This window comes from Varroa destructor, unplaced genomic scaffold, assembly GCF_002443255.2.
Source record: "Varroa destructor unplaced genomic scaffold, Vdes_3.0 BEIS01000005.1, whole genome shotgun sequence".
Lineage (NCBI taxonomy): Eukaryota > Metazoa > Arthropoda > Arachnida > Mesostigmata > Varroidae > Varroa > Varroa destructor.
The window spans coordinates 27,884,400-27,910,389 of record NW_019211458.1 but is presented as its reverse complement, the minus strand read 5'-3'; the positions used below and the strand labels follow the sequence as shown (position 1 = coordinate 27,910,389).

At 42.0% G+C, this 25,990-nt stretch overlaps 2 protein-coding genes and 1 long non-coding RNA gene across 4 annotated transcripts in view; 1 reads left to right on the top strand and 2 right to left on the bottom strand.

The window, feature by feature from the left end:
• LOC111251359 (uncharacterized) overlaps positions 1 to 936 on the bottom strand; it is a 327,630-nt gene extending 326,694 nt beyond the window's left edge. The window contains exon 1 of the mRNA XM_086991631.1: positions 794 to 936. The gene's annotated coding sequence lies outside the window, so the exon portion shown is untranslated. The remainder of the gene's footprint in view (positions 1 to 793) is intronic.
• Positions 937 to 1,688: 752 nt separating this feature from the next.
• On the top strand, positions 1,689 to 7,877 carry LOC147755497 (uncharacterized). Of its 2 annotated transcripts, XR_015329404.1 has the most exons (4): positions 1,689 to 2,579; positions 4,335 to 4,500; positions 6,989 to 7,015; positions 7,138 to 7,877. It is a non-coding gene; the product is annotated as an uncharacterized LOC147755497 (long non-coding RNA). The 2 variants fall into 2 exon arrangements; XR_015329405.1 differs by lacking the exon at positions 6,989 to 7,015.
• Positions 7,878 to 19,675: 11,798 nt separating this feature from the next.
• Positions 19,676 to 25,990, bottom strand: part of LOC111250640 (uncharacterized) — a 69,948-nt gene continuing 63,633 nt past the window's right edge. The window contains exons 3-6 of the mRNA XM_086991635.1: positions 25,593 to 25,756; positions 25,020 to 25,161; positions 22,222 to 22,245; positions 19,676 to 21,485 (exon numbers count right to left, since the gene is read on the bottom strand). Of these exons, the coding sequence (XP_086847761.1) occupies positions 21,271 to 21,485; positions 22,222 to 22,245; positions 25,020 to 25,161; positions 25,593 to 25,751 (540 nt within the window). The 5' untranslated portion in view covers positions 25,752 to 25,756 and the 3' untranslated portion in view covers positions 19,676 to 21,270. The remainder of the gene's footprint in view (positions 21,486 to 22,221; positions 22,246 to 25,019; positions 25,162 to 25,592; positions 25,757 to 25,990) is intronic.

Below are 25,990 nucleotides of genomic sequence, written 5' to 3'. Positions count from 1 at the left end.
GAAGAGGGGTTACAAAGTAAAGTAGTGCAGACTTCTCTTGGATTCGTGACAGGGAAGGGAACCCGGGCTGGAGGACCGGAGACAGGTTAAACAGCCGAATGAAAGAACCCAACCGAGCTAAGGAGAGAGGAACGACTCAACGGTATACAGCAGTAATAGTAGGGGCAGTGGCGGGTTTGCCATCGAAGAGACAACAGTGGGGAGATCCAGCGGGGAGTTAACGGCGCCAGCCAACAGCGCTTCAATCACCTCATTCTCTATAAGGACAAAGATTAAAAAAGGGGCTGTAAAGGAATCACAAAGACATCCACACCCACCCTGCAAGCAAAGTAACCCTAGCTTATCTAATCGACAAAGTAGATTTTGGTAGCCGTTCCATCTTTTTTCGAGTCCAACGGAAAAACTAATCAAGCACCCACCAACGAAGCGGTGATGCACGGTAACGAATTGCGTCGAATGCAGTAACAGTAATACTCGAGCACAACGTAGTCGTTGAAGTGTATGTGGTGATATTTCGAAGAAAAGCCTTCTTGGGTAGTACAACAGGCTGCATAGCGGCTGTAGTGGGATCAGCAGGTATTCGTAGTATTATTGATAGTTATTTCAGTACGTTTAGAGTTGGAAGCATATTGCCGCGGGTAGTGAGTGGTACTAATTTGAGTAGAATTAGGACTGATATTGTTCTTAACTCGAACCTTGAGTTCCAACACATATTGGCAGACACACAAACTGAGAGTCGAAAATCGATAGTCCAAAGGCAGCACCAGTCGATTACGTCTACCTTACCTCTTACCTTTTAAAGCGAAGCAGACCAGATCCAGGTTCTCCAGTATTGCGATTTTGCAGTTGATCGTATGTGCCGTAGGTAGTCGGGTGTTTCCGGTTCGACTTTACTTGATCTTCTTTATGGTGTATAGTTGCTTCTACTGTTAATTTTCACAGAATCCTAGATGGTAAGGATCACGCATTGCACACTTGTCTATCGCACAATATTTACAGTTAGGCAGTTATCGAAAGTGAGGTCCACACACAACCTTTTTCTTTTGAAGGGAGTTTGTGTGTGTCTTTATAGATAATTCTATTTTTAGCTCGTCAGTAGCTTACGTTATGCTTCCAAGTGATAACACGCTTTTATTTTCGCAACTAATTAAATCGAGCAATCGTAAAGCACAATGACATTGACTTTTTTTCGGGAAGGAGATAAGCGTCGTATTTATCAAAGCAACTGTAAGACGATAGAATTTTTCTTCAATTTCGAAAACGCGCTATCGACGCACATCAAAGGGCGTCCACAACGACGTGTAACAGCGACAGCGCGTATAACTTGTGTCATGCACGGTCCTGGCGGGTATGGTACACTCGTTGCTTTTCGAAGATCAGGCCACCTATCCCAAAAAAACTCACACGAAAAGTCAATCACATGCACAGCCCATTATTTTTGTTACGGGTGTTTTTTTTCTGTTTTTTTTTTTCTTTTTACCGGCGGAAATTCGTTGCTATATCACACTCTGCTTGTATGATCTCTCCTTCTTTGTTTTTGTGGATATTGCTTGGTACGCTTATAGTGTTCTAGTCTACTTCATAGACAGACCCCGGTAATAATAAGGCGGTGATAATTCGGGAATTACAAAAAAATCCTAAGTGTTGTAGCTATAGAATTCTGCTGTTCTTTTTTTGGCTTAGTAGTTGTAGTAATAACCTGTAATGTTGCTGGTATTATTGTTGTTGTTGCTGATGTAAAAATGGCGGGAATATCCGAAGAGGTCGGTAGGTGGTCCTACACGTGGCAGTAAAACTGAGGCGGCGGTATATAAGGAGAAATCGACATCTGAAGACATCACGAGAATCACACTGGGTTACCCTAGTAAGCAGATGACCCGTGTCAGATCGTCTGATGGCCGTATGATAGACAGCCGGACTGACAGACACAATAGCAGACAGGACATAAGATGTTCTCACAAATACCAACGTGTTGTCATCGGGGTGGGAGAAGTGATTTTGATAAAGGTATCGGCGATTTTGGTAATATTAGGCGTTCTCTAATGGTCACCTGGGCAACCGGGGATTGGGTGCAATCTGCTGGGGTAGGGATTCACCTTCCGTGAATAATGACGATGTTTTCTGATGACATCTCGTATTATGCTACGCTGGCTGGCTGGCTGGATGGATACTTTTCTACCGTTGCCGCCATTAGAATCGAAGTGTAAGATGACTATCCCAACTGTTCACTAATCGCCTTAACCAATCGAAATTTCCTATGTCCGCTCTGTTCTAAGCTTGGCCTCTATCTGTTCTTCGCTCGCCTGCAGCTTCTTTACATGTTATGGCTGTCTCCACGCGTTTACTAGAACTGGATCACCAGGGAAACGGCGCTAAGCAACAATAACATCGAAGTCCAAAACAACACTCATTTCACTGTCGGCAAGCCGCCCAGACACCTGAACGATGACTGGGTCACTCTATCCAATTCAACTATGTTAGCAGGCCAAGATGTACATAGAAGCAAATTGACGGATCTTCTGTATCTGCCAGATGTATTGCAAAATTAAACATTGGAAAACCAAGCGGCGTCAAATCAGGTCAGTATTGGACTCCGTCAACTTTTTTTTTTCAATAGGATCACACTGAGCACAACGATAACCGACATACACAGGCACACATACTATAGAGCACAACGGTTATCAGGCACCGCTGTAGAGAAAGCACAATAAACATAAAGAGAACAATTTTTAGATTCGAACGTTGTCAATCTAGGGAATTTGTAGGTGCCGTGGTGGTGGTAGTAGTAGTAAAGGCTGTATAGACATTGGTTTGACTTTTGCTCTAACGACTCTTCTTGTTTCCAAAGCGACGTTAACATCGACTATGACCATCAAATCCGACAGGATTCATTACACACAAACACACACAAACACAGATCCGGAGCGGTTACACCCATCGACGCTTTATGAGAGTGATTCCATCGGCGCTATCAAATCCTCGATCACGACAACCGAATACACAAACAGCATCGGTCGATTTTTCCAAATGGATTTTCTTACGGGCGGTTTATCGGAGACCTGAGTCGCTTTATGACTATCGTTAGTAACTTCTTCAACAGCGTTAATGCTGCGGTGGGAAGAGCTGTTGCATTGTCGTCTTCGGAGCCCCGTCGGTTATCCTTTCGCTCGGGGCTATGTCAGGGCTTTATGAGGCAATTCTGTCTTCAGTGTTTGCAAGCAGCCGCTTCTAATATTTTTGTTGCTTCATTTCGTAACAGGCGGCAGCAGCAGCAATAGCACTAGTAGTTAGCGCTTTTGTTGCGGTCAAACAAGAAATTGTTTGAAGAAAAAAAACAACAATGTAATGTATTATTATTATTATTACTGTCACTGCCGTGAAGATGTTGATGGCGGCGCCATCACCGGCCATGTCCCGCAACTACGATGGAAATTCCCCAATCTCTGTCACTACTAGTCTGCGGACATGGATCGCCGAACTTGCTAATGCTTTACACCGACTTTTAAGATAACGCCAAAACTTTGCTATTCAGCCTCTACCACTACTTCGTCTGCCGTTGCTGTGGTTGTTGATCCGGCTTTGGGTTTAACTTTAGCCTACTGCTCCGACGTTCGTTCGTCCATCGGCGATCCACATAATACAAAGACGTACTAGTGTTGAGCTACTGAGACGTTGGCGGTTACGTTACGCCGCCGTGACATCCCAAAACAGCAAAGAGTAGCGAGGGGAGGAACCGTGAATGAGAGAGGAGAAAGAGGCTGACAACGTCGCGCCAAGTGGGAGAGACGGCTTTAGGAAATCCACTGACTGTAGCCGAGGGCGACCGTGGCAGTTGCGATGATGCGCGCGCAATTTTGAAACACTAACTAGAAGTTACATGGCAATGCTACCGGATCTTGTCCACCGCGAGCGTAGTGTATTGAGCATCCATATTCCGCAATGGTGTAGTAAAGAGTCGATCACTGTAAACTACATTGGTGGCATGGCGAAGATATGTCGTGGATGCCAACTACAACACACAATGCGCTATTTTCGTACTTGAGATACTAAGCGACAGAATTTTTTGGTGCTAGCAACATTAAGTGATCATGGAGGCAGATGCTACATTCGAACGTTGTATTACAATACTGCTATCCTATTATTTCCTATTATTGGCAACTGCCCCGCGTAAACGAGGTCAGTGAGTCGGCAAGAAGGGACTACTATGACGCTTTATTGTTGTTTATGTTATTGTCGCTTTTGTTGTTAAATTTTTTGGGACGTCATACACACACTTTTAAACACATCTAAGCACACGGTAGTTCCTGATGCTTAATATTTGCCTGCCTTTGTAGCTTATTGCCGCTGCTGAGTGCGAATCGCGCGCGCTCCAAATGGGACTGATCATCCTCGTGACAAGAAAGTCTCCCCTCTCCCATCCAGTGGCAGTGGGAGTCGAGTCTATTTACCCTCGCCACTTTTGGAGATGACGGGGAAAAAGTCGAGCGTGCGCGGGGAAGGGTACGTACCGAGAATAGAGCAACAATAGCGGAGTCGTTCGAAACCCATAGGTGGTATGGGACACGTCTGGGTTGCTGGGTCGATCTCTTGATGCTAGAACAGACTGCATAGATTGAATGAGCTGGTCTAAGTAAGTTAATGATAATACATTAAGGCACAGCTACGATGCGATACTAGTTGTAGCACGCGCCGAAAAGAGACCTGATTCCCGTTTCACTGGTCTTTCGAGTTATGGTAGCCACCAGTAAAAGCTTAAGTAGCACAGGTGAATTATTACTCATTAGGAAAACACTATGGAAGCTATTGCTGATTACAATACTGAATACAAGACCCAGATTGCTGGGCTTAAGGAGTGTTATGGGCGATACGTAAGTAAAAAAAGACAAAAATTATGTTTTGTTAATACGGGAAGTCAAAATAAACTGATATGTATAGTATAGATAAACGACACATTGGAAGACCTAAATATCTGGTGTTGTGTACCATACTGTAGCAACGCCCATTGTAACCCACCTGGGTAGCGTTCGATCCGTATGACAATTATACCGTTAGCCAGAACGGGCAGCGATTTCAGCCGATTTGTCTTCGGCCTTGAAAAGAGGGAGAACTAAAAAAAGATCTGACTGCCACTATGGAGAAACACTTAGGGCATTCGACTTGCGAATAAGTGACCACCACGTTCTACCCAGCTGAAGCTCAGAGATCTACTCAAGTCATTTAGGTTCTTAAAACCAGATCACGGTTTGTTACATTTGAATGGCCTTATAGTCCTAACTAAAATGTGTCGGAGACGGTTCCATAGTGGCCTTAGTAAAGTCGGGGACGGAGGCTGACCTTAGCGAGAGCACCGCTGTTAAGAGGTGTCGGACCCTACAAAAAACGCTTATACGAGAAGATTTTTATATCTCTTTTTACAATATCTACAAATACATATCTCTTTGAACACTTAGAATCCATCTAGTTTTTATCTGGAAGTTGTTAGCGGCGGAAACGCGTACTCAATTCTTTCTAAGTTATTCAAAGTAATTGGGAATTACCTCGTCAAGAACCGCGAGATTACGCTAAACTATATTATGTGATGCCTTATTTAATACTAACTTGGAATATTAATCCTACCAAGATCATGGAAGAACCCAAGGGTTAAGTTTGGTTTCTACACTGAAATTGGACGGCGACTATTTCGAAAGTTGTACCGGTTCGACCACTTAATAAAAAATAGCAGACGCTTTTCTGCGGACAGAGTCATCGTCTAATCCCAAGCGACATGGCCAAATGCAGACATTCATTATTCATTTTAATGAATGCGTACCCATAATGGTCACAATAACACACCCAAACTCAAACAGTTAGAGATCATGCGTAGATGGTGTTTTGATTTTTTCTATTACATGCAAATATTCAAAGTTAGATGGATATATGAGGAAAACTATTATGTGAGTAACGGCCTAAACGAAAACTTTTTGAATCTCATTTAAAATTGGTATTTCTGTTTCATTCTGAGCAGATAGGCCCATAATTAGATTGATCAAAAAGTATTACTTTATAGGTGATGTATTTTTCCGAAGCGTATATAGTACAAGAGGCTTGAAGGGAATCGGATTGAGCTAAATAAAAAAATAGCAGGCCAAAGGTAAGCACACGTTGCTTTGTGCTCGAGGCTAGTCAAGTCTAGTTAAAATTTTTACGATTGTTTAAAGATAAATTAAAAGTTAGCATTCCCTCAGTAAGCAATGTATATGGGGTAATGGTGCTATGTAATTTGGTTCTGTTCTCGACACTGACCAGTATTTTCAACATTTATTTGATCTTACAGAAAGTAACTGTTTACGCAGACTTCCTCATACAGACATTACTATACGTTTCCCTCTATAAGTGCATTGAGAGTAACGATTTAAAGTATACGGCATATCACTTCGTAAACGTAATCTAGTAGACGGAAGGTAACTTTTGAAACATCAAACTTTTACAACTCCTTAAAGGGCTGCGACACTCTCTAAACGCACGACGTTGATTTGAGCTGCTTAGCGTAAAGGCCTCTGGATTAAAATTGAATTCCCCAGTGTCCAGGCTCAGCAACCTGAAAATTGCTTCATTGCATAATACAGCTAATAACAAATGAGGTCGACAATTCGAGCTCCAGAATTTCTACGTACTTCACACGTGTTTTATATTCCATCAGTAACGGTATCCGAAATGTATTTGCCCGATAGCTATGAATATCGTAACAGGTAATTTTAATATTTAACGCATACTCGAAACACGATCAGATGACCCGCCAAATAAAGGCCACCTTCGGTGGCAATTGAAGACCCAAACTGATATCTTCACGACAGATATCTTAATACAAAGAAACAGCAATAGCTAGGAGCAACTCACCACGCGTAATGACGTGTCCATACTACCCAATTGCCTCAGAAAATTTAATCGCGATAAATCAAGCATGGCTCTTTGAGTACGAAATTTTTAACTTGGAATGATTCTCTATCAGGTAAATTGGCATATCTGCGCCGAATACGTAAGTGTCAATTTCCTCTAATGTAAACCCGTATATATGATTTATATATAGCTAACTTATATATATATATGTATGAAACAAAAAAGCTAACTTAATTCTTTCTTTTTTGCTTGTTTTTAAAGTTCCTGATGATCTGACAGAATGTCTTGAACACATTGGCCAAACGGGAGCAAACACAAGCAAGAACTAAGGACGATTTTGACATATACTGCTGCCGTAAAAGCTACAAAGAGCAAATGCTACAAATTTACCACAAGCTTGTTTCCACTAATAGTTCTAGTATAAGGATTGTAATTTAGTAGCAAATTGTTCATATAGGAAACTCGGCTTTCTCGATGTTATCGAAAAATGGATTTGGCCTTTGGTACAATTTTTAAATTGCAAAAAAACTGGGCATCTCGATGAATGAGCAGATAAACGCATTGTCTATTCATAGGTCTGTCTTCAAATTTGCCGCTTCTCTTGACTTACTTGAGCACTGAAATAGATCTAATCCAAATAAGCACGAGAAGTCGACTATACATGCGTGTCTATACATCTTTGCTTAATACGTGATCTGTATGATGCCAATATAGAAACAGGATATGATTGTGTATCGCCATATCGGGTCTAGCTACTTCATTCTATAATGAGTAATGTTCACTCGTTGGAAACAGCTTGAAAAGGTCACTAATAAATACTAGGGGGTCTTACGGACAAGCTATTCAATCCTTCTCTCGATCCTCTCTCTGCAATCCCTCTTTAGACTCCATGAAGCACGGACATTAAATCAGATTCAGTTAGGTCACAGCTCGAAGGTGTGTGTTTAATATACAAGTACGTTGAAGGTTCATCCTGCGTAAATAAAAATAGAATTTGCAACCGCGAACTAGATTCATTGGGATTACGTCCAAAGAGACATGGTAGGTATAATGACTTCGCAGTAATGACTGTGCCGGGCCAATTTTATCTGGCCTGGAAAATAAATCACTGACAAGGTTTTGTCGAAAAAATCAAATGTTTTTTGCTAAGTAAAGCTTGCAATGGATGTGATTATTCTTCCATGCCACAAATCTGTTAGTAAGTTGAAAACGTGTTTAGTCCATGGTGCTCACATGTGAAAATGAACCGAGTCAGAAGAGATATATGCTTTGAAGGCTATCACTTAGAGGATTCTACACCTTTGCAAAGATCGCCTCAATTTTATTGCTTCGTGTTGCATTATTAATATCGTCGGGAAAATTAAATTTTCTCCTTCGTTTCCATGTACTGTGTGACATTCTTAACGTATTGCATTTCTCGTTGATAATCCCGGGAAGCTGCTAGAAGCTGTCTGGGTATAAACGTGGACAGTATACCTACCTTAATAGGATATCTCAGAGCGCATAAAATTCCGCTGAATAATGAGAAATATTCTCAGAGATATATTATTGTATCATAGTCTCGGGACGCGCTAGAGGGGACAGGAAGTTCGGATACTCCTTTAATTACGGACAATGACTTCTGATTTATTCTAGATAGCTCATGTGTCCGCTGATCACTCTGTGCCCCTGCTCCTAGTAACGGCTTCGTATACGTATCAGAGTATTATTCCTTAGCTCAACAGCTGCCGCTTGGCGGCGCTTTTGTGCCTTCATCAGGTTGCTAGCCTACGCGTTTTATGCAGGAACGTTTAGCTATACGTACATTAGGCCAACTCTAGCTGCACTCGTACTGTTAGCAAGTAGCACTAGCGGCCGACAGTAGCTTAGCCTTGTATAACTGGTTTAAATCCTCAGTCCCTATTGATTCGCCGCGAGTTCGAGAGCTACTGAACCGTACTGAAGAGCATTGCTTCCGCGTTTCGTGCGCCAATACAAACGAGGAGTGCTGCAAGCATTGCTGCTTAAGGATATAACTTACTCGAGTCCTGCAGTCGAGTCCTCGAGTGGCAGCGTAGGTGGTGGCGGGATAGCCCTGCGAAAAACTTCGGGCGGACGAAAGGCACAGAGAAAATTAAACGCGCGCAAACTTGGCTGCGCAAGCGTAGTTTCCCTGAGACTCGGAGTACAATTGGAAGCAGGCGGTTCTGTTGTCACGCCCTTCCGTGAGCTTCTCCAGGTTAATCCAAATGTCCTCCGAATAGTCGGCGAAAGCGGCTCATCTTCAACATGGCGGCAGCTTTGCTACCAGTGCGTCACGCAGAAGCTTGTAACGGTGATGGCACATCCGGCTTCATATAAACTATCCCAGCCACTGCAAGCGAATCATATAACATCCTCTCCCTTTTCCATCCCCCCCCCCCGCCCTCCGCCCCCATTATGCCCTTCTGAAGGAGGAAACCTAGCAGCAGAGGCTACAGTGTAATGGGGCATTTCTGTTTGGTGCGCGGGACAGCAGACAGGTTTTATTTTTCCTGAGCATCAACTCTGTTCTCGCATCCGTCGTAGCGCGAAGACCGATGTGACGGGAGTGTGAAGCGAGGATGCAGCAGTGTAACTAAGCGCCACGTTAACAACCGCAGACAAACCTGACAATAGCCTACTGCGATCATATAATTACGGAGAGACAGCTAATCGCTCCTGATTTAGATGGAGATTTATCATTGCGAGCATTTTATTATCCGCAGTTTACGACTGTGACAAATAAAGGATCACAGGTGCCCCTTTGATGACCGTAAGCAAAAGTACATATGTTTCCATTCGTGATTCGCCGTAGGATTTTATAACCGATTTTACGGATAACAGTCTAGATCTTGCAGATGCACACTAAGGATACGGAGACACTGGTTTGAGTCTGCTGATGAGCATCTATTCACAACATGTGTCAATAAAGCAATAAATATTATTTACTAATAGTTGAAAGATTTCATATCTCCGCTTGCTGGCCTTTGCACAGCTGTTTCTCGTGCTATCTGTGCTAAGCTGGTACAATGAAATGGTCGGCTATATTTGATCATCTACTTACTTATTTGCCCTGGAGCAACTTTGTTAGCATAGCTCCGTTTCATTTTCCTATACATGTACTTGTAATATTTGCAGTTATTACATACTGTAGAATATATATACATAATACCATTAAGGCCAATGGTGAGCGAGCGGTGCCGTCTCATATTTTAAACACTCTTCACGAGAGATACGTTTAATTACGTTAGGTACGATTCAGCGAATGGCAAGAAACGACAAAGTGCAAATGTAAGCTTTGGAAGAGGTTTGGGGCCCCCGAAAATTTCGATCTGGATCCATTTGCCTGTACGAGGATGATACTCGTAGTGAGGCAGCTCATCGTATAATAAAGCTATTCACTAGACCTAAGCCATGCACTAAATTACCGTTGTGACAAATTGTCTATTATCGATGGTTGAAAATATTCCTAGAAAAATTTGCCAGGGACGAAGTTGTTTTCTCGGGTTTTGTAGATTCGAGGAGATTTGCTGTCAGCTGATTTGTGAGCAACCATAAATTGAGTGCTTCATTTTAACGGCGTAGACGCCGGAAGAACTTTTTATCCGATGTTGGAATAAAACAAGCATATATGAACTGTTTTATACTGCTATGGACGCTCTGCATAAAAGCTGGATAACACACTAAGATGCAAGCGATCATCTGTAGCTTGTACCCTTTCTGGCTTCAGGCATCTGTCAGTGCTTGACCACAGAACACCTTGTTTACGTGAATACACTAACTACATAATTTCAAAACGGAATGAAGACCTTAGGAAGATATCTTCTCTTACTGAGGGAAGCATACGTGTTCACAATTCAGGGACACGCACCGAAGCTTTGGAGACCGCCTTCTATTCAAACGATAAAAAAAACTACTCTAGGCCACGTAGAAAGCATCCTAAGGTACTTTCACGTTATACAACGCAGCACACATATTGGTTACGATTTTACTAGAAGATAGAAGACAGCTTCTTTTCAAGCTTTTTTTGAAGAAAATGCTGAACATCATGATCGTCAGTTATTATCCAAAACGATATATTTTGTTCCCTATATAGTTGTACGAACACATATATAGCGGCAATTACAATGAAATTCAGTTTATTACAGTTTCCTTATTATCAGTAAACATTTTGTTTATATAGATATTTTCACTGAGTACCACGAGCAGCGTACAAGGTATACATTTGACGGCCATATATATATATATATATATATCTGTAGCTACCAAAACAGATCTAGTGGCGTTTAGCGGTTATTTTTCATAGGAGTCTTCGGCTGTGGGATGGACGTTAACGGACGACCAGTCGAATCCACCAATATAATATCACCTGTACTTGATTATTAGATAATGCTGTGACAGTCTAGGAACGTACCTCGATTATACAATACAATCCTTCGGGATGCAAACAAACCGATACAAACACGTTAAGTTTAAAGGTAAAGTTAACAGATGATATTATTGTCGCTATTATTATTGCATATTGTATCGTAAGAATCCGCACGTACACGTGCGTGTAAATACGAACGACAGCTACGCTGTTCTATCCACTAGTCGTATATATAAATATATATATATATATTCACTTACAAGAAGCTGTATGGGTTGATAATATAAATCGGTTTAAGACCTATGGCCTGGTTGGCCAAAGGCGGTCAACTATAGGAAGAGGAGACACGTCAGCTTTATGGCGTCGATGGTTACTCTTTTGGGTACTGTGTATCCTTCTTCAATTCCCAAAAATATTCAGCCACCATTAACTGTTTTACAGTGTTTATCTAAGCATTCCAGAACTTTGTTCTAACGAGTATTTAAAAGCAGAGAGAGAATCGGTTGGTACTACTTTGAGTGGTTCGTAGTGTGGTTCTTTTTCGACTTCGGGTAGCCAGTGAATCCTACTACAGACTGATTGGGCGTATCCTCCCTATCTCTCTCTTGCCCTCCATATCGTGGCTATTATTCGACTTGTTTGCCATAACAGTAGTGGTATTGGCTTCTCTTCGGTGGGGACCACTTTCTCTTTATCTGTTTCTTTCATTTTATTGCGAAACGCACAACATCCAATATCCGATGCACGAAGAACAGGGGTACTGATATGGGGGAGGAGGAGGCGGCTCCAAGATAGGATGCCAGGTTACCAATTTAAGTGGTACAGATCATCTGGCAGCAGACATCCCTAAGTTAATGGTTTTTGTAATCGGGTGAACTGTGGAGGATTTGATGGCTAGGGTAAAGTCACAGACAATCATGTCAACAGGATTAGCCAGCAAGGATACATCGATGTGGAACAACGCTTTTTCCCATACTCTTTGTGTGAATAGCTGATTCACCAGCGAAATCTCTACCCGCTTTTTTGCTAATGCTGCTATACAATGATTAGTCGTGCACTGGATCGTTGCTGATTTTTTCGTCTTCGAGGAGACTCCTTAGGTAATGACGTACCTTTAACGACACTAGGTTTAGCAGACGCCTGCGCATTTTCGACGCGAGACGGCCAAATAATACACTAAGCTTAAAAATTTCAACCTTTCCACGTTTTCGGCATAATTTGCTTCATTGTAATACATATATATATATATATATATATATATATGCTGTTATTTCAGTGATCATAGGGCGCCGGAATCATAATATGGTTAAATTATCCATGGACATAATTTAACTGTCTATGAGCACTTTAGTCGGTCATCTTGCTACTGCACTTCCTGTGAGCCCCCAGTGGCAAGCTTCGTTTGGCAACGGTTTCGCTGCATCAACGCTTCTGGTTTCATTAGTTGGCTGCTAGCTTTTCTGTTTTTGTTTTAACATAAAAAGCTTCTACTTGGAGAGCAGTAAGCTATGTTTAAGAGAAAATGAGATCTCTCTTCTTTCTCCGTATAGCTTCGAGCAGCGAAAATGCCGATTCAACGTACGCTTACAACCATTTACAAATGTTCATTTTGAGTTCGTCTTTCTTACCCTAATTATTTCAAAACTATTATTTTCAGATAACTGCAGTACATCAAAGACTATTGGATGCATCGTACGATACTACTTTATGATAGTATAGACCATTATTGAGTGTAGTGCGGAAATCTAAGGGTCCATACCGAACAGGGATCGTATTGCGCGTCGTATATCATGAGCATCTCGGTCGGCAGTATTGGTTGACCTCAGCTGCATCTCCTTAGCAGCACAGCCATAGCATTCTTCCTGCCTTGTTGAGGGGGTGGCGGCCCGGCCCTCACTGCAGGTGCCTTTTGCCGGTCAAGGACCGATGAGTCAGGACCCGTCAGTTCGTTTCTGCTTCTTATCGAGTTGCATTGGCGCAGCTCTTTCTGCTGCCACCGCACTAGTCCTCCACTACGCGGTCAATTGGAGCTGCCATAAATAATCCAGTTGCTTCTAACCTTAGAGGCGACGACTGGCGCCCCTTTTCCCGTTTGTGACCGACCACTCAGCATGCAGCAGTGGTAGGCATTGGTGTGGTTGCCTGATCGCTTGCGCTTTTTCCTCCTTGATGTTCTGCAACTCTAAATCCACAACTATAACATCTAGGCATTGAGTTCATGCTACGTCACTGCTATTTCTACTACAACAAGGTACTAACACCTAGCTATTGGCGACCGCTCGCTTCTGTGAAGCTCAACACGACGTCTACTACCATCATGATCACGGCTACAACGAATGAGTGACCAAGCGCCTTCGAAGCGAGCTCATCATACATTTCTCGCTATGCACCATGCTGCTATCGCCTGTCCTGCTACTGTTTTATTTAGGGCGGACTATTTCGTATTTCTGTATATTCACTCCTCGAGGGTGTGTGAGATGGGGCTACAGAAAGGCTCGAGCAACACTGACTCGTGCCACGGAACAAAACCAGCATCTACATACAGCAGCAACAAGAGCAGCGACAGTGGGGCCGAAAGGAATATTGTTAGTGCTGCGTGATGATACGGAAGCCGAGAGGAGCACAAAAACAAAGAGAACAAGACTTTCCTCCAGTTTATATCCACTGTGATGTGAGGCCTACAGGAGACAAAGGGGATGGATACAAATGTAATTTATCGAATAGATTGAAGGCTAAAAACTGGATCTCTCTCGATCAACTTGACATTGTTTACTATCAATGTAAACACATCATTGAAATGTTTTCTTTTCGTAGAAGTTGCCTATTAAATTCTAGAGTTATGTGTCTGTGCCGTCCGGGGCGTGGTTAGCAATGCTCATTTTTGTTTGCGATAGTGGGGATTGCCCCATTTAGATCTTGAAGTCATCAGCAAGCTAAACATTGACAAACATTGACAAAAAAAAATTAGGGTTTCAAAAACTGTGCAGAGGCTGACATCGGCTGCGTATTTAGTTGATTTAAAGCTTTTAAAAGTAAATGTAATTAAAATGTAGCACATTCGTTTTTGTAGGATAATGTTGCTAACAGATGGCTCAGGAGCACTTTAACTAAGTAGGTAGCGAGTTCCTACAGTTATATTGAAATGGATAATAAGGAAAGGACTACCATTGTGGGGTGAGTAAAGCTAGAAACATTTAAATCAACGATCGATTGCAAAGAATAAAAAAAAATTGATGCTTTCGACTAAATTTCCGTTCTCATGGCCTACCGCTTTTGGTTTTCCATTAGTTCCGTTAACAAATTTCGTTAATTTTACTTTGCCATTTGACTTTATCTAACTTAAATTTTAGTCAAGTCCACGACGTAATTTAGGTTACGCATACGGTTAAGAGACAGGTGAGGATCGATTTGAAATTTGTTGTAGCCAACTAGAACCGAATATTTAGACGAATGTACCATCTAGTTCATCAAAGCGTTCCTGTTCTATTTCATATGAAGTCATTTGATCTTTGTTTCAAGCACAAAACGCCGCAGTGTGTGGTGCCATTATAGGTCAATCTAATTACGACATTCCACATCTTGATCAGAAGACAAAACGATGTCCTGCATTTGTTTTCTGTTGTGGTTTGCTTTGCGTTCGTATTCGACCCCGGTAGGAACGATGGATTTAGCGGCAGCGGTTCCGTCCGGTCGCTACTCCGTCGATTTTCAAGAACTGAACGTCTGCAGTATGTCGCAGCTGTGACAACAGCAGCAGCAGCAGGATCACGGCTAGAAGGGAAAGATGACGGCAACGACAATGGCGAAGCCTACGAAGGATGATGAAAAAAGATGATACGTGGTGCATCGCCGTTCCCCTCGGTTTCATGCGACAAAGAATGATCAAGGGAAAGCTGAGGGTAAGATGCGCTGGAGGATAGGCGCAAGGGGCAACGGTGGTACTGGCGATGCGCATGTAAAGCGATGAACGTTTGATAGCTGAGAACGAAGACGAGTGGCAGCAGAAGAAGGAGAAAGCTTCCACAAGACGTTTAATTAAGAATATTGTGTAAAAGCCGTTCACTAGCGGTTTTTTCTACTACTACATTCATTTTACTGAATCTCGAGCTGCTGCTGCTGCTTCCAGCTCTCCAGGTCGTTCTTTTGGACATAACCTAACCAACTACTTGTTCGATGCAGCTCAAGCTTACAGCTCAGTCATCCGTTTGCCCCGCAGCGGCAAATCGCTAAAGAAGACTGGACTGACAAGGGATAGATCTCAACATAGGCGGATGCCTTAGCGTTCTTCTTCGGATAGCGGATATGAATGGAAGACATCATTCTCTGTTCAGAATGTTTCGAGTCTGCCAAAGGTAGCTAGCCAAAGTCAGTGAAACGGGAATAGGCGAAAGCCGACCTCGCAATATCGATTGCGATTGCAGTGGTTGTTGTACGGGCAAATGATCCTCCCTAACGTCAAACTCTGACGAGGCTCAATTGAGTTAAGAGTGGGATACAAAGTGCTGTTGTTACAATCAAACTGAGGACTATACCCGCACACGGAGAGTGGGTTCAAGGAAGAAGTTGGATAAGCTCACTTCAGCTTCACACACAGCTTCAGCGCTAAGAAGTCTTCGAAAACAAGTTGTTGAAATAAATGACCTTCGTATAAAATACGCACACAGTACTCACGGATGGAGTCCAAACCAAAGCTCATATAGGTTAACTATACATACACACGAACAGCGTATTGGCACCGATACTCAACTCTAGTCGCTGCTAAGACTGTCGCAGCTTCCCAGTGTGTAACCATTATGCCACTATCCGAACACGGCGAAGAGTCTGCTACGCCAATGAACAATTGCGAACAATATGAGCCGGCACTTCGTCTCAACGAATTCTATCCTGGCAAGACACACTACCATTGCTGGTACTGCTGCTTAAGGGTGGCATACTACATGTACTCTGTTGACTGCATTCGTGCACAGCAAGAGGGATGTCTGTAGCGGACGCAGCCTCGGGGAGACTTAATGTATAGGAGGTCTGGCGACAAGTATTAACTACTGTCTGCACTTACTGTTACTCTCCCTACTGCTGATACAACGACGTTCTTCAGACTCTCGGATTCTTCTGCCTCTCAAAACCCTCACCTTTCCCAAAGCCAAAAACGTGCGAGGACAGCCGTGCGGAACGGACCTTTTTCGGATGACTGGCAACTGGCCAAATACACCCCACTCGGGCGAGGCATATCCATTTAGCGCTACTTGGTAGCAAGGGGACTGGCATATAATTACGCTCGCGGCAAATAGATTAAGGCACGACAGGATAGAGGATGCGGGATATATATGTACATGTGTGTATATAATAATAATTTGACGTTTCATAAAATCTAGAAATGCTACGTACATTAAACAGACAATAAACAGTTCTCAGTTTTCTGAGTGTTGTTCAAGCGACATACTGGCACACCGATTTACGGAATAAATTTAAAATTGGGTGAGGTTTTGTTTTTCATGTTTTTTTGTTTGTTGAAGTTACGGTGTGCAAATGCACGTTCCGCTAAATAGTGGTATATTTATGTGCAGCTCCTAAAGATTGAGGGAGTTTCTAGTAAAACGCTGTGATGAGCAATTATAACTGGGAAAGTTAGAACTTAAACAGTTTTAATAAACTTGTATTGCAACGTGCATACGCATACGTAAGGTCAAATAGACATATTCGTCTGGTACTACAGTGCAAGCATGTACCAGACTTAAAATTGGAATTTGATTCCGACAGCGGCGAAAGTTCTCTCATTGTATAAACCCTATTTCGAATAGTGTTCAGGAGAGCCAACAAGGAAAAGACTTCTGAATTCGTCTTCGTGGGCCTAGTGAGCCTGAAGCTTATGTACAAAATTCATCCGACCTGTTCGCTAATTTAAATTATAAATGTATGTAAACTCATGACGTCGACAGGGCAGAACTACCGTGTTGCAAATCGCGCATCGAGCTTTTGGCTTTCTCTCCATTAGGGCTGAACAAGAACCAGAAGAAAAGACTAAGTAGGTCTGAATGGACTGACCGCCCACGTCTATTACTTGGGGATCGCCTCATCGACTAGGACAAGGTAAAAGAAGGAGCTTGAACCAAGCAACAGCCGAGGCGGCGGCCTTTTGTACATCGTTTACTCCGAATTTCGTGGTTCAATTACGCATTTGCTATACAACTATGCACTTTTCACAGTTTTTCTAGCTCACCACAGTTTGGCGCCTTACTATTATCCCGGAGGTTTCTGTCTTTCCTATGCAAACTGTTTGTTTTCCTCCTAGCAGTTAAGGGCCTGTTTCTCTGTTAAACATCGTGCCTCCAGCGTCCTAAGGGACGTACCGTACGAAAGGTGTACAGTGAAAGCGGGCATAGGGAACGCGGGGCAGTAGTAGCTGTTTGAAGGACACGACAGGCATTCCTTGAGTATCAAAGCGAAAGAGATTTATTTGAAAGCACCTTAAGAGTTGCCGTTCGTGCTACTCAAGTCATCGTTATATATTAGGCATGCTTTGGGTTGAATCCTGCTTTAGGAGTTATTTCTTTCTGGCACGGACAAAGGCATGACTAGGGACGTTGAGCACATGATAGTATTGTTCATAGCAAGTGGGGTGTCTCTTTGGCTCCCAGGGGACATCACCAGCTGGCGTTGGTAGAAGGGTGCACAGCGGACGCAGAGGCCGGGTGTTTAAGCCAATGCCAATGACGGTCACAGAAGAGCGCTCCATCAAGTGACGATTCCTATGTAGACGATAAAACGAGAAATTTAGGGTTGGTGGCTATGAAAAAGCTAGGGACGGCATGGAGAAACACGTGTAGACATGCACCAGGTTTTAAGTCCTGTTCAGGTGAACGCAGTCGAAGCAACAGACGATGACCGGACACCAGTGACTTGCACACAGTGACTGACAAAGTAGTCGGTGGCAAGGAGACGACCGAACATGCACACTGTCTATTCTGTTTGTGGATAGTCTAACAGCTGATCCGAACAGCTGAATTATGCTTGGAACCAACCGTTTCTTTGCCTAGCGCTGTAATTTCTGCTATCGCTAGACGTAAAGAAGTGGGTTCCTTTTTCTCGTTAGCCGACCATTGCGAGCATTTCCTGCAACATAGTCATGAAGATAATATGGGTGGTGTTTGCGCAGGATTGACATATGGAGGCATTAGTCTAATCAAAACTTATCTTAGGCCTCACCAATTGAATAACGTTTGACAAATGTCCAAAGGCTAGACATAGTTGGGGGCTTTTATAACAGAGTGGGGTGCCTATGAATAAAACTATTGCAGCTCATTGGGTTGTCATAAGGCTGGACTAAGAAGAGGAGTCGATGAATGCTATTCGCCTAAAGCTATAAGAGTTTATTTCGCTTGGCCGCGGAAGGCGACTTGGAACACCTTCGTCCGGCGGGGAATAAATTTCTCTTTAAAGCGTGCCCCTAGCGTATGGGCTTTTTCTCGCGAAGATCACAAATATAGCCGTGAATAGTTGTTCAATGGTGCTACCTTGGTTTGTGTCCACCGGAGACCGTATAACGGAGCCTTTGAGAGTGTGTGTAGATTATAAATAACGATACTCTCTAATCATCTATCCATTATGGATTACGCAATGTTATACTGTGTCGTATATAGGTCTAGAAAACAAAAGAGACGAGGAACTAGTCCACTAACACTTTAACCATTTAGACGATCAGTATTTGTGCTTTGTTTTGTATTATACTCATCACTGATGTAGCATTGACGATTCTCGTTATATATGGCCAACACCGATGTGACTAGCTTGGGTTCCTTTGCGCGAAATCCAAAAAAACATTGTGTTTCTGTTCAGATTCATATTTGCCTCTTGAGATTTGGTAACTAATCGCCATGCACTTAGGATATTAACTAGATAAAGCGTAGTCTAAAATTATATGGGTATCGATGAATTACTATGACAAACTTACTTATCTTTGACACCCCATAAAACACTTGCAAAAGTAAACCCATTGATGCCTCGCAAAGTGTGTTGCCGACGATTGCACACTAATGATGTTCTTTTTGGAGCTACAGGGGCCACGAGTACAACAATGGTATGAGTCGCCTAAGTAGTAGACCGCTGTTTCAAGTTAAGTGTATACTACTGTAACTTGTGTAATAGCTAAATAAATATAACATATCAGACCGTATTGTGAAGACATTGTCCTACAGTGGCCTTTGGCATCGGTTCTTCAGATCCATGTTTAGGTTTAACACATCATCAAATTTTTTATTTAAATAATCCCATTGTTTTTTACACCGATTGGTTTGATGGTCTTTCTAGCCACATGGATCGTATCCAATACGTTCGATATTGCTCACAGAACAGAAATGTCTACCTTTAATGACTATAATAATTATCATGATAGCGTCATAACAATGGTCATATTGAAACAAATTTACTCAACTCTTCATCATACAGTACAGTTATTCTGTTCTTGTTTTTATTTTCCACTAAGAATAACATAAATATTACAACTGCTGATATCATCTTCATGTGTTTCTATGTACCTTCGAATCATTGTCTTCTGGCTCAGTCGTATTGTACGGTGAAAACTTCCGACATTATAGCTGGATTTTCTACCGTTATGCTTATACACTAGATATATACATGGGGGCATATGTATCATTGTGTAACGTGGTCCATGTTAAAACAGCTGGTTCGACCTGATTTAGGCGTAGAGATACGGATTAGCTTATCTCGTACTAGGTACTCGGATATGTGCTATTGATACTTAGAGAGATAATCATGCTTGGCCTACAAAATGCATTTGTACAATGCGTAATGATGAGATATCAAAAATGAAAGAAATAACCCAACAGGAAGCCCCAAAATGCGGCATACAGAACAATGAAAAGTTATCTGAGACTGGAACGTGTTCGTGACATCATATATCTGGATCGCATTCTATTGGTGCTCTGTCGGCTTTGTCTAGCGCGATTGGTGAGTCATTGATGACTTCAGAAAACGGTCGAAATATTCTTTCAACGACTTCTCTTTTCGATCGAAAGGACAAAATTTTACTGCTTTAATGACGTTTAGCGAACGGCCCCAGGCAACTCTCGATTGTTCTTTTCTAGGATTACGTAAAAGGGATTTTATATTTCTTACTGATTTAATGAACGTATATAGAGACGTTTCAACTAGTGCAAATTGTTGATAGGGGGTGGGATATAATATAGGGAAATTGGGCAAGCCTGATGCGTGACTTACGGTGAGCGAGGACTAATAATGATGATAGCTTAGTTAACGAACGAATCCAAAGCCGTAAAACACTGGTTCGGTTGTATGCTGTCTCCGTTGGCACGGCCAGTATCACAACACAACAAAACAGAAAAATAAATGCAAAACATTTGGCTGTCTTTCGCTTTCAGTCTGCTCGCGAAGAGGGTTACATAAGATGTCTCTGTATATAGGACTTTATAGCATGGTCCCCTTGCAACGTTTCTATCTTCTCGTTGTTTCGTTTACACATATCAATTAGGTGTAAATATCTGATCCGCTTTCATCTATCTGACACGCGTCGGCTGTTATGAATTAAATTGACGATTGTAACAATTTAAAAAAAATAGACAGTAATGTTAGCCAAAGTAATCCTGTTACACAACAGTATGCATTTTGTTTGTGAAGGCCTAGATAAACAACATAGTTAGGACAATAACCTAAATTACTAAATATTACAATATTTCCATTTACAATATTGAAATTACGATCAATTACGCTGTCTCGTACACGACGATGTCAGCGCCCAATATAGGTATGAGCAACTCGTTTGCCAACAGTTCGTCGACAACCATCGCATCTTGACTTGAACCCTTCTTCTTAATTACATAATTAACGATTAACCCTAAACACGATACAGACCAAAAGCAAAAATAGGGACGTTTTTACCGTGGATGGTTACTCTTTCTGTTTAATTTCGGAGATCAACCAACCAATACGGCTCTCTTCTGTTTTATGGCCGAGGAGTGGTCCTACGGTGCTGATCAACTCGCCAGCCATCTTTAGAGATGGACGACCCTGGGCGAGTCGGTCAGGGACACGCCCGAAACGCTGCTGGTGGCCGAATAGCCATTTTCCTTGGCTTTGGCCATGCTATTGAGATACTCTTGCAGCAGGACAGAAAGCACGTTCGAGTGGTTTGAACAATCGATGGAGTTACGATGTTCCTGCGGCTCCGGGGTCGGAGTACGGTTAGGAGTTATACTCGATGAACTCCCTGAAATGGATAGTCAACAAAGAAACACAGTATACAATCGTACACGCGCACAAGGTATACCTTATAGGTGAACAGAACAGTACGGTGTAATGGAACATACTGGAATTGATTGGGGGTGCAACTATATATATACACACATATATGCATCGCCAATCAATAGTCATAATATCGTCGACCCTAATCTTCAAGAAAGGTATGATTATAACCGTAATGTCCTTCATATAAACCACTGAACATGTACGATCACCGACAATTGCACATGCACGCTTCTAGTAGTTGATAACAACGGATTAATTTCTATATGATACCAATATATTGGGATGTTTTCAAATCATTTGGTCAAAGCCACATCTAAATAAGAACAGATATTTGGATGCAATTTTTGCACGTATATAAGATCAACGTGTGTTAATTATGTGAGTTATGTAATATTCTATTCTGGCCGGAAATATCGTACAAACATACGTAAATAACAACAAAATACCTGTAGAAACATAAAAGATCATACCAAGTTCAGTCCTAATCGATATAATCATACTGCCGCTAATGTCAGGTATTGCTTGATATGTGAGCCTACATACATCTCGAAATTCATGAACAATGTATAATATCAGCCCTAGTTGTAAGTTAATCTATGATATCTACAATATGCCTACTTCATTCTACGCTTTGTTTTGCCCTCAGTCTATAGGCTCTATAGAACATTCGCTACGCTTCTTGCTTACGAGACAAATACCTTGTGCACAGGGATAGTGAGGATCTGCCCTGAAACGCAAGACAGGGAGGGGGAAGTTTTTTAGTTTATAGTTTGATTTAGCATAATTAGATTATTATTAGTTTATCTGGCTTTATCGTTTTATATGACGGTGATGATGATGATAACGGTTAGAATGAAGTTTATGGCGTATCTCCACAGTTCATTTTGTTCTCTCGTATCTGCTTTCCTACATAATCGATTTGCTCTCTTCAGTTTATGATGGTTATTATTTGAATTATCTAATTACTGCGTAATAGGCGTTGTGTGTAAATTTTGCAGATTGCTGCTATAGACTACGGGATATACTTATGGCGTGACGTACCGAGGCCGGCGTCAGCCACTGAAATCCCTGAAGAGAAAAAGGAGCATTTTAAGGCAAGTCAGAGATAAAAAAAAAAGGCTTCTGTTGTCGTTATGGGCTTGACCTGTTTTTCTAATCTGGTCTAGGGGTCTACAATTTCACATTGTTTTTAGCAGAACTTTTGCTTCGATGTTATCTAGAAACTGTGCTCTCTATGGCTACGTACGAAAGCTATAGCAGCTTATCGCCACTGGCAAGAGCCTGGCGGCTACAGAGCTGTAGTAATCTCGCACCGTTTTTATATGTATTTAATTTTCTCGACCTCGAAGATTTCCAGTCAGTATTGACTTGTCTTCGTTTTAATGCCTATGCTATTAGCAGTATCAAGTGGAACCTTGCCAAGGTTTACGGCGGTTTCCGTCACCTTTCGGCCTGTCTTTTTTGGCCCGTTTTACGCTGGTACAGAGGTCTGCTTCAGGCAGAGCGCTGCAGTACCGCTTCTGCCAGCTGGCCAAGCTTCATTAGACCATTTGCTCTAATGAGTTAAGTACTGTATCTTTGCCATTGCGGTTCTTCTAACAGATACGTAGACACAGTTGTAGTTCGCTCTTGGTATAATGGGAAAAACATTATTTTTTTGATATTCTTTTTGTTGCTGCTGTTGCTATTATCGCTGTGTACCTATACCTGTGTACCTGTGTGTGTATATACGCTGTGTGTGTAGAGATACACTTTCTGTAATCACTTTAGAAAGCAGGATTAGGTTGAGCCGTAGAACAACTAGAAACCTGAGCTGGGCCGTGAATGGTTGCTCCTTGAGAAAGCAGAAACTTTGGGCTAGATAGAGTCTATCGAGACCGTTTCGTCTTCCTGAGTCATTCGCAGCAGATGGTTAAAGATTGTCAAGTAAGTGAGTCTTCTTGGTATTATTGGCATCTTCTTATTAGATACAAGTAAACTATTACACAGTTTCATTTAAATAAGCCAAAGTATCCCGTTCGGAAGGCTCAGATTCAAGGATCTATCAGGCTGTAGTCGGAGCGACTTACTAACCAGGAAGTATCCCGTTCAGGATGAGATAGAGCGGTTGTCATTTGAGGAGAACGTCAATAAGTAGTAGATAGTACTACGAGGCGATCTTTTTGCCTCTAACATATAAGCACATCTTGGTTCGAATACACGCGTTTGGCTACTCAGCCATTGAAAACGTTATGTTAGAATGCACGCACTACAGTTCTATTAGATTAAGCGTTGCCTAGTGTTTACATAGCTTGCTTTAATTATCTTAATGAAGCCATAAAAATATCTCTGTCATTTCGTGAAAGGTACTTAACACTTTTCCTTTTCTGTTCAAAGTTTAATATGTATAGTAGCTATTACACGATGTCAAAGTTATATTTCTATTGTGCATATATAGTTGACATCAATCATTCCCTCACGGTGAACACTTTACGATAGCGAGCACCAATTCGAGCAGAGGGTTCAAGCATACATTTTGACGAAGTGCGTAAAACGGTAACGTACGTTACTTTGCGTAAAACGGTAACGTAAATAGAGGAATACAGTGTTTAATATAAGTTACTATGGTTTCTCCTTGTGTTTTCTCCTATTGTCGGGAACGTTTCGCTTTATGTAATCCAAGCCTTCCTGTCTACTATACAGGCGTTTGCCTATTTTCGAGTTCTAAGTCTGACGGTCATATTGAGAGATCTCTTTGTCGGATGATGGCCGTGCTACGGGCTTAGTCACACTGTATTTGTAAGCTGAAATGAGCTGAATGCTGTTCTCCTGTTTCGTTAATCGATTCTGTACCAACGCAGCGTCTATGACTGCGTTTGGCTGACGTCAGTCAAACGCTTTAGGAGCAATTGCTTAAAAGCGGAGCTCAAGCATACTAGTGCGTGGTAGCTTACTAGTAAGCTATACCATACGGAGTCGCCTCTGACTAACGTGAAACGTCATCATGGCGCTACCCTATTCAGCATATAATTTACAGTTAAAATGATAAATTTTATGGTTTGACGACATAGTTAGGACAGTGGCGCGGAATCTTTGTCTCGAAATTTGAAATTGCTTTACCATCACCGTAGAAAATCATACACGAACGTCTCAACACCGTGAACGAGGCTGACTTGCAAAGCACTAAGATTATCTCTCAATATACGGTTATTACGTAAATATCTGTTTAGGCATATTGTCACATGTTTGCTTGTCATCCAGGCCGTGAAGAGCAACTAGGCGCAAAATGGTTGACGTTTTTCTGTTTTATGGCCTTGCTAGTCCAGTAACAGACAGGCAGTTAGTTTGTCATGACCAGTGGTTGCGTTATAGTCGTACGGTTATTTCTATAACCGGATCGTTTCCGCTACGAGTTCCCATATCAATTGTCTAGCCAATTATTGCTAAGATACTCCATCTATTTAGACAAATTTTAGATCCATATACTTATTATACGTCCGGAGAAAGACTTGCTTACCTTCACTAAACTCCGGAGGTGGCTGAAATACTTCAGGTGTTGGTGGGACTACCTGAATGCCAACAGATTGCATTTCACGTAAAGTAGGGCCTGAAGTAATTGCACTCGAGTGAGGAAACTGTGAGCTTGTCGTAGTGGCCACCTGCGCACACGCAAATTTATAAACTATAATAGAACGATCTTCTGCACACACGTGGTGTGGAAGGCAACAATATATAGATCTTCAATATCAATTGATCACGATCCTTCGATAGATACAATTTTCTTTCATGAATTTTGCATCGAAAGAGAAAAGTGAATTTGTCTTATTCAAACACGAGCGTCATTTTTGCTTAGACACCTTTGGCTGTTAAACTAATGGTGATCATTAAAAAGAGCAAGCATGGTAAGTAAGATCGGTCCTGACTCATACGATCATTAGCATTATCAGCAATAGTTGACGTCATCCTTCCGTAATAAAACAATCTGTTGGGCGAGATTGATTGTGCGCATTGCCAGATAAGCCAACGTGCACCTAGGGATTTAGGTACAAGAATATTGTGGCCCGTCCAAATATCTCAAGTCTTTCCTTACTTTGATGGAACTTCGAGACCGTTTCCTTTTAAGGGATTCCCTCAGCTTGTTGACTGCTTCTTCGTTGTCTGTAACACAGCACGCATAGTAAAACAGAGAGGCTCCCACCACGAAGAATACAGAAAAGATCGCCAGCACAAACACCGTTTCCGCTTCCATGACGTCTGCAATAGACAAAACACAGTAGGGTTAACGATCCGAGGACCACGTCTAACTTGGTAAAACTAACAACGAATATAATATATACTGCTACCAGCGGTAATAACACTTTCAAACGAATACGACGCTGAGGTTTCGCTAGTGGAGAGAACACATACGAGTTCGTTGCTACGAGGACTTTTTGAGTATCAACGAAGCTACCAGAGTATCCACTGAAAATAGATTCACTTCAACCAAGA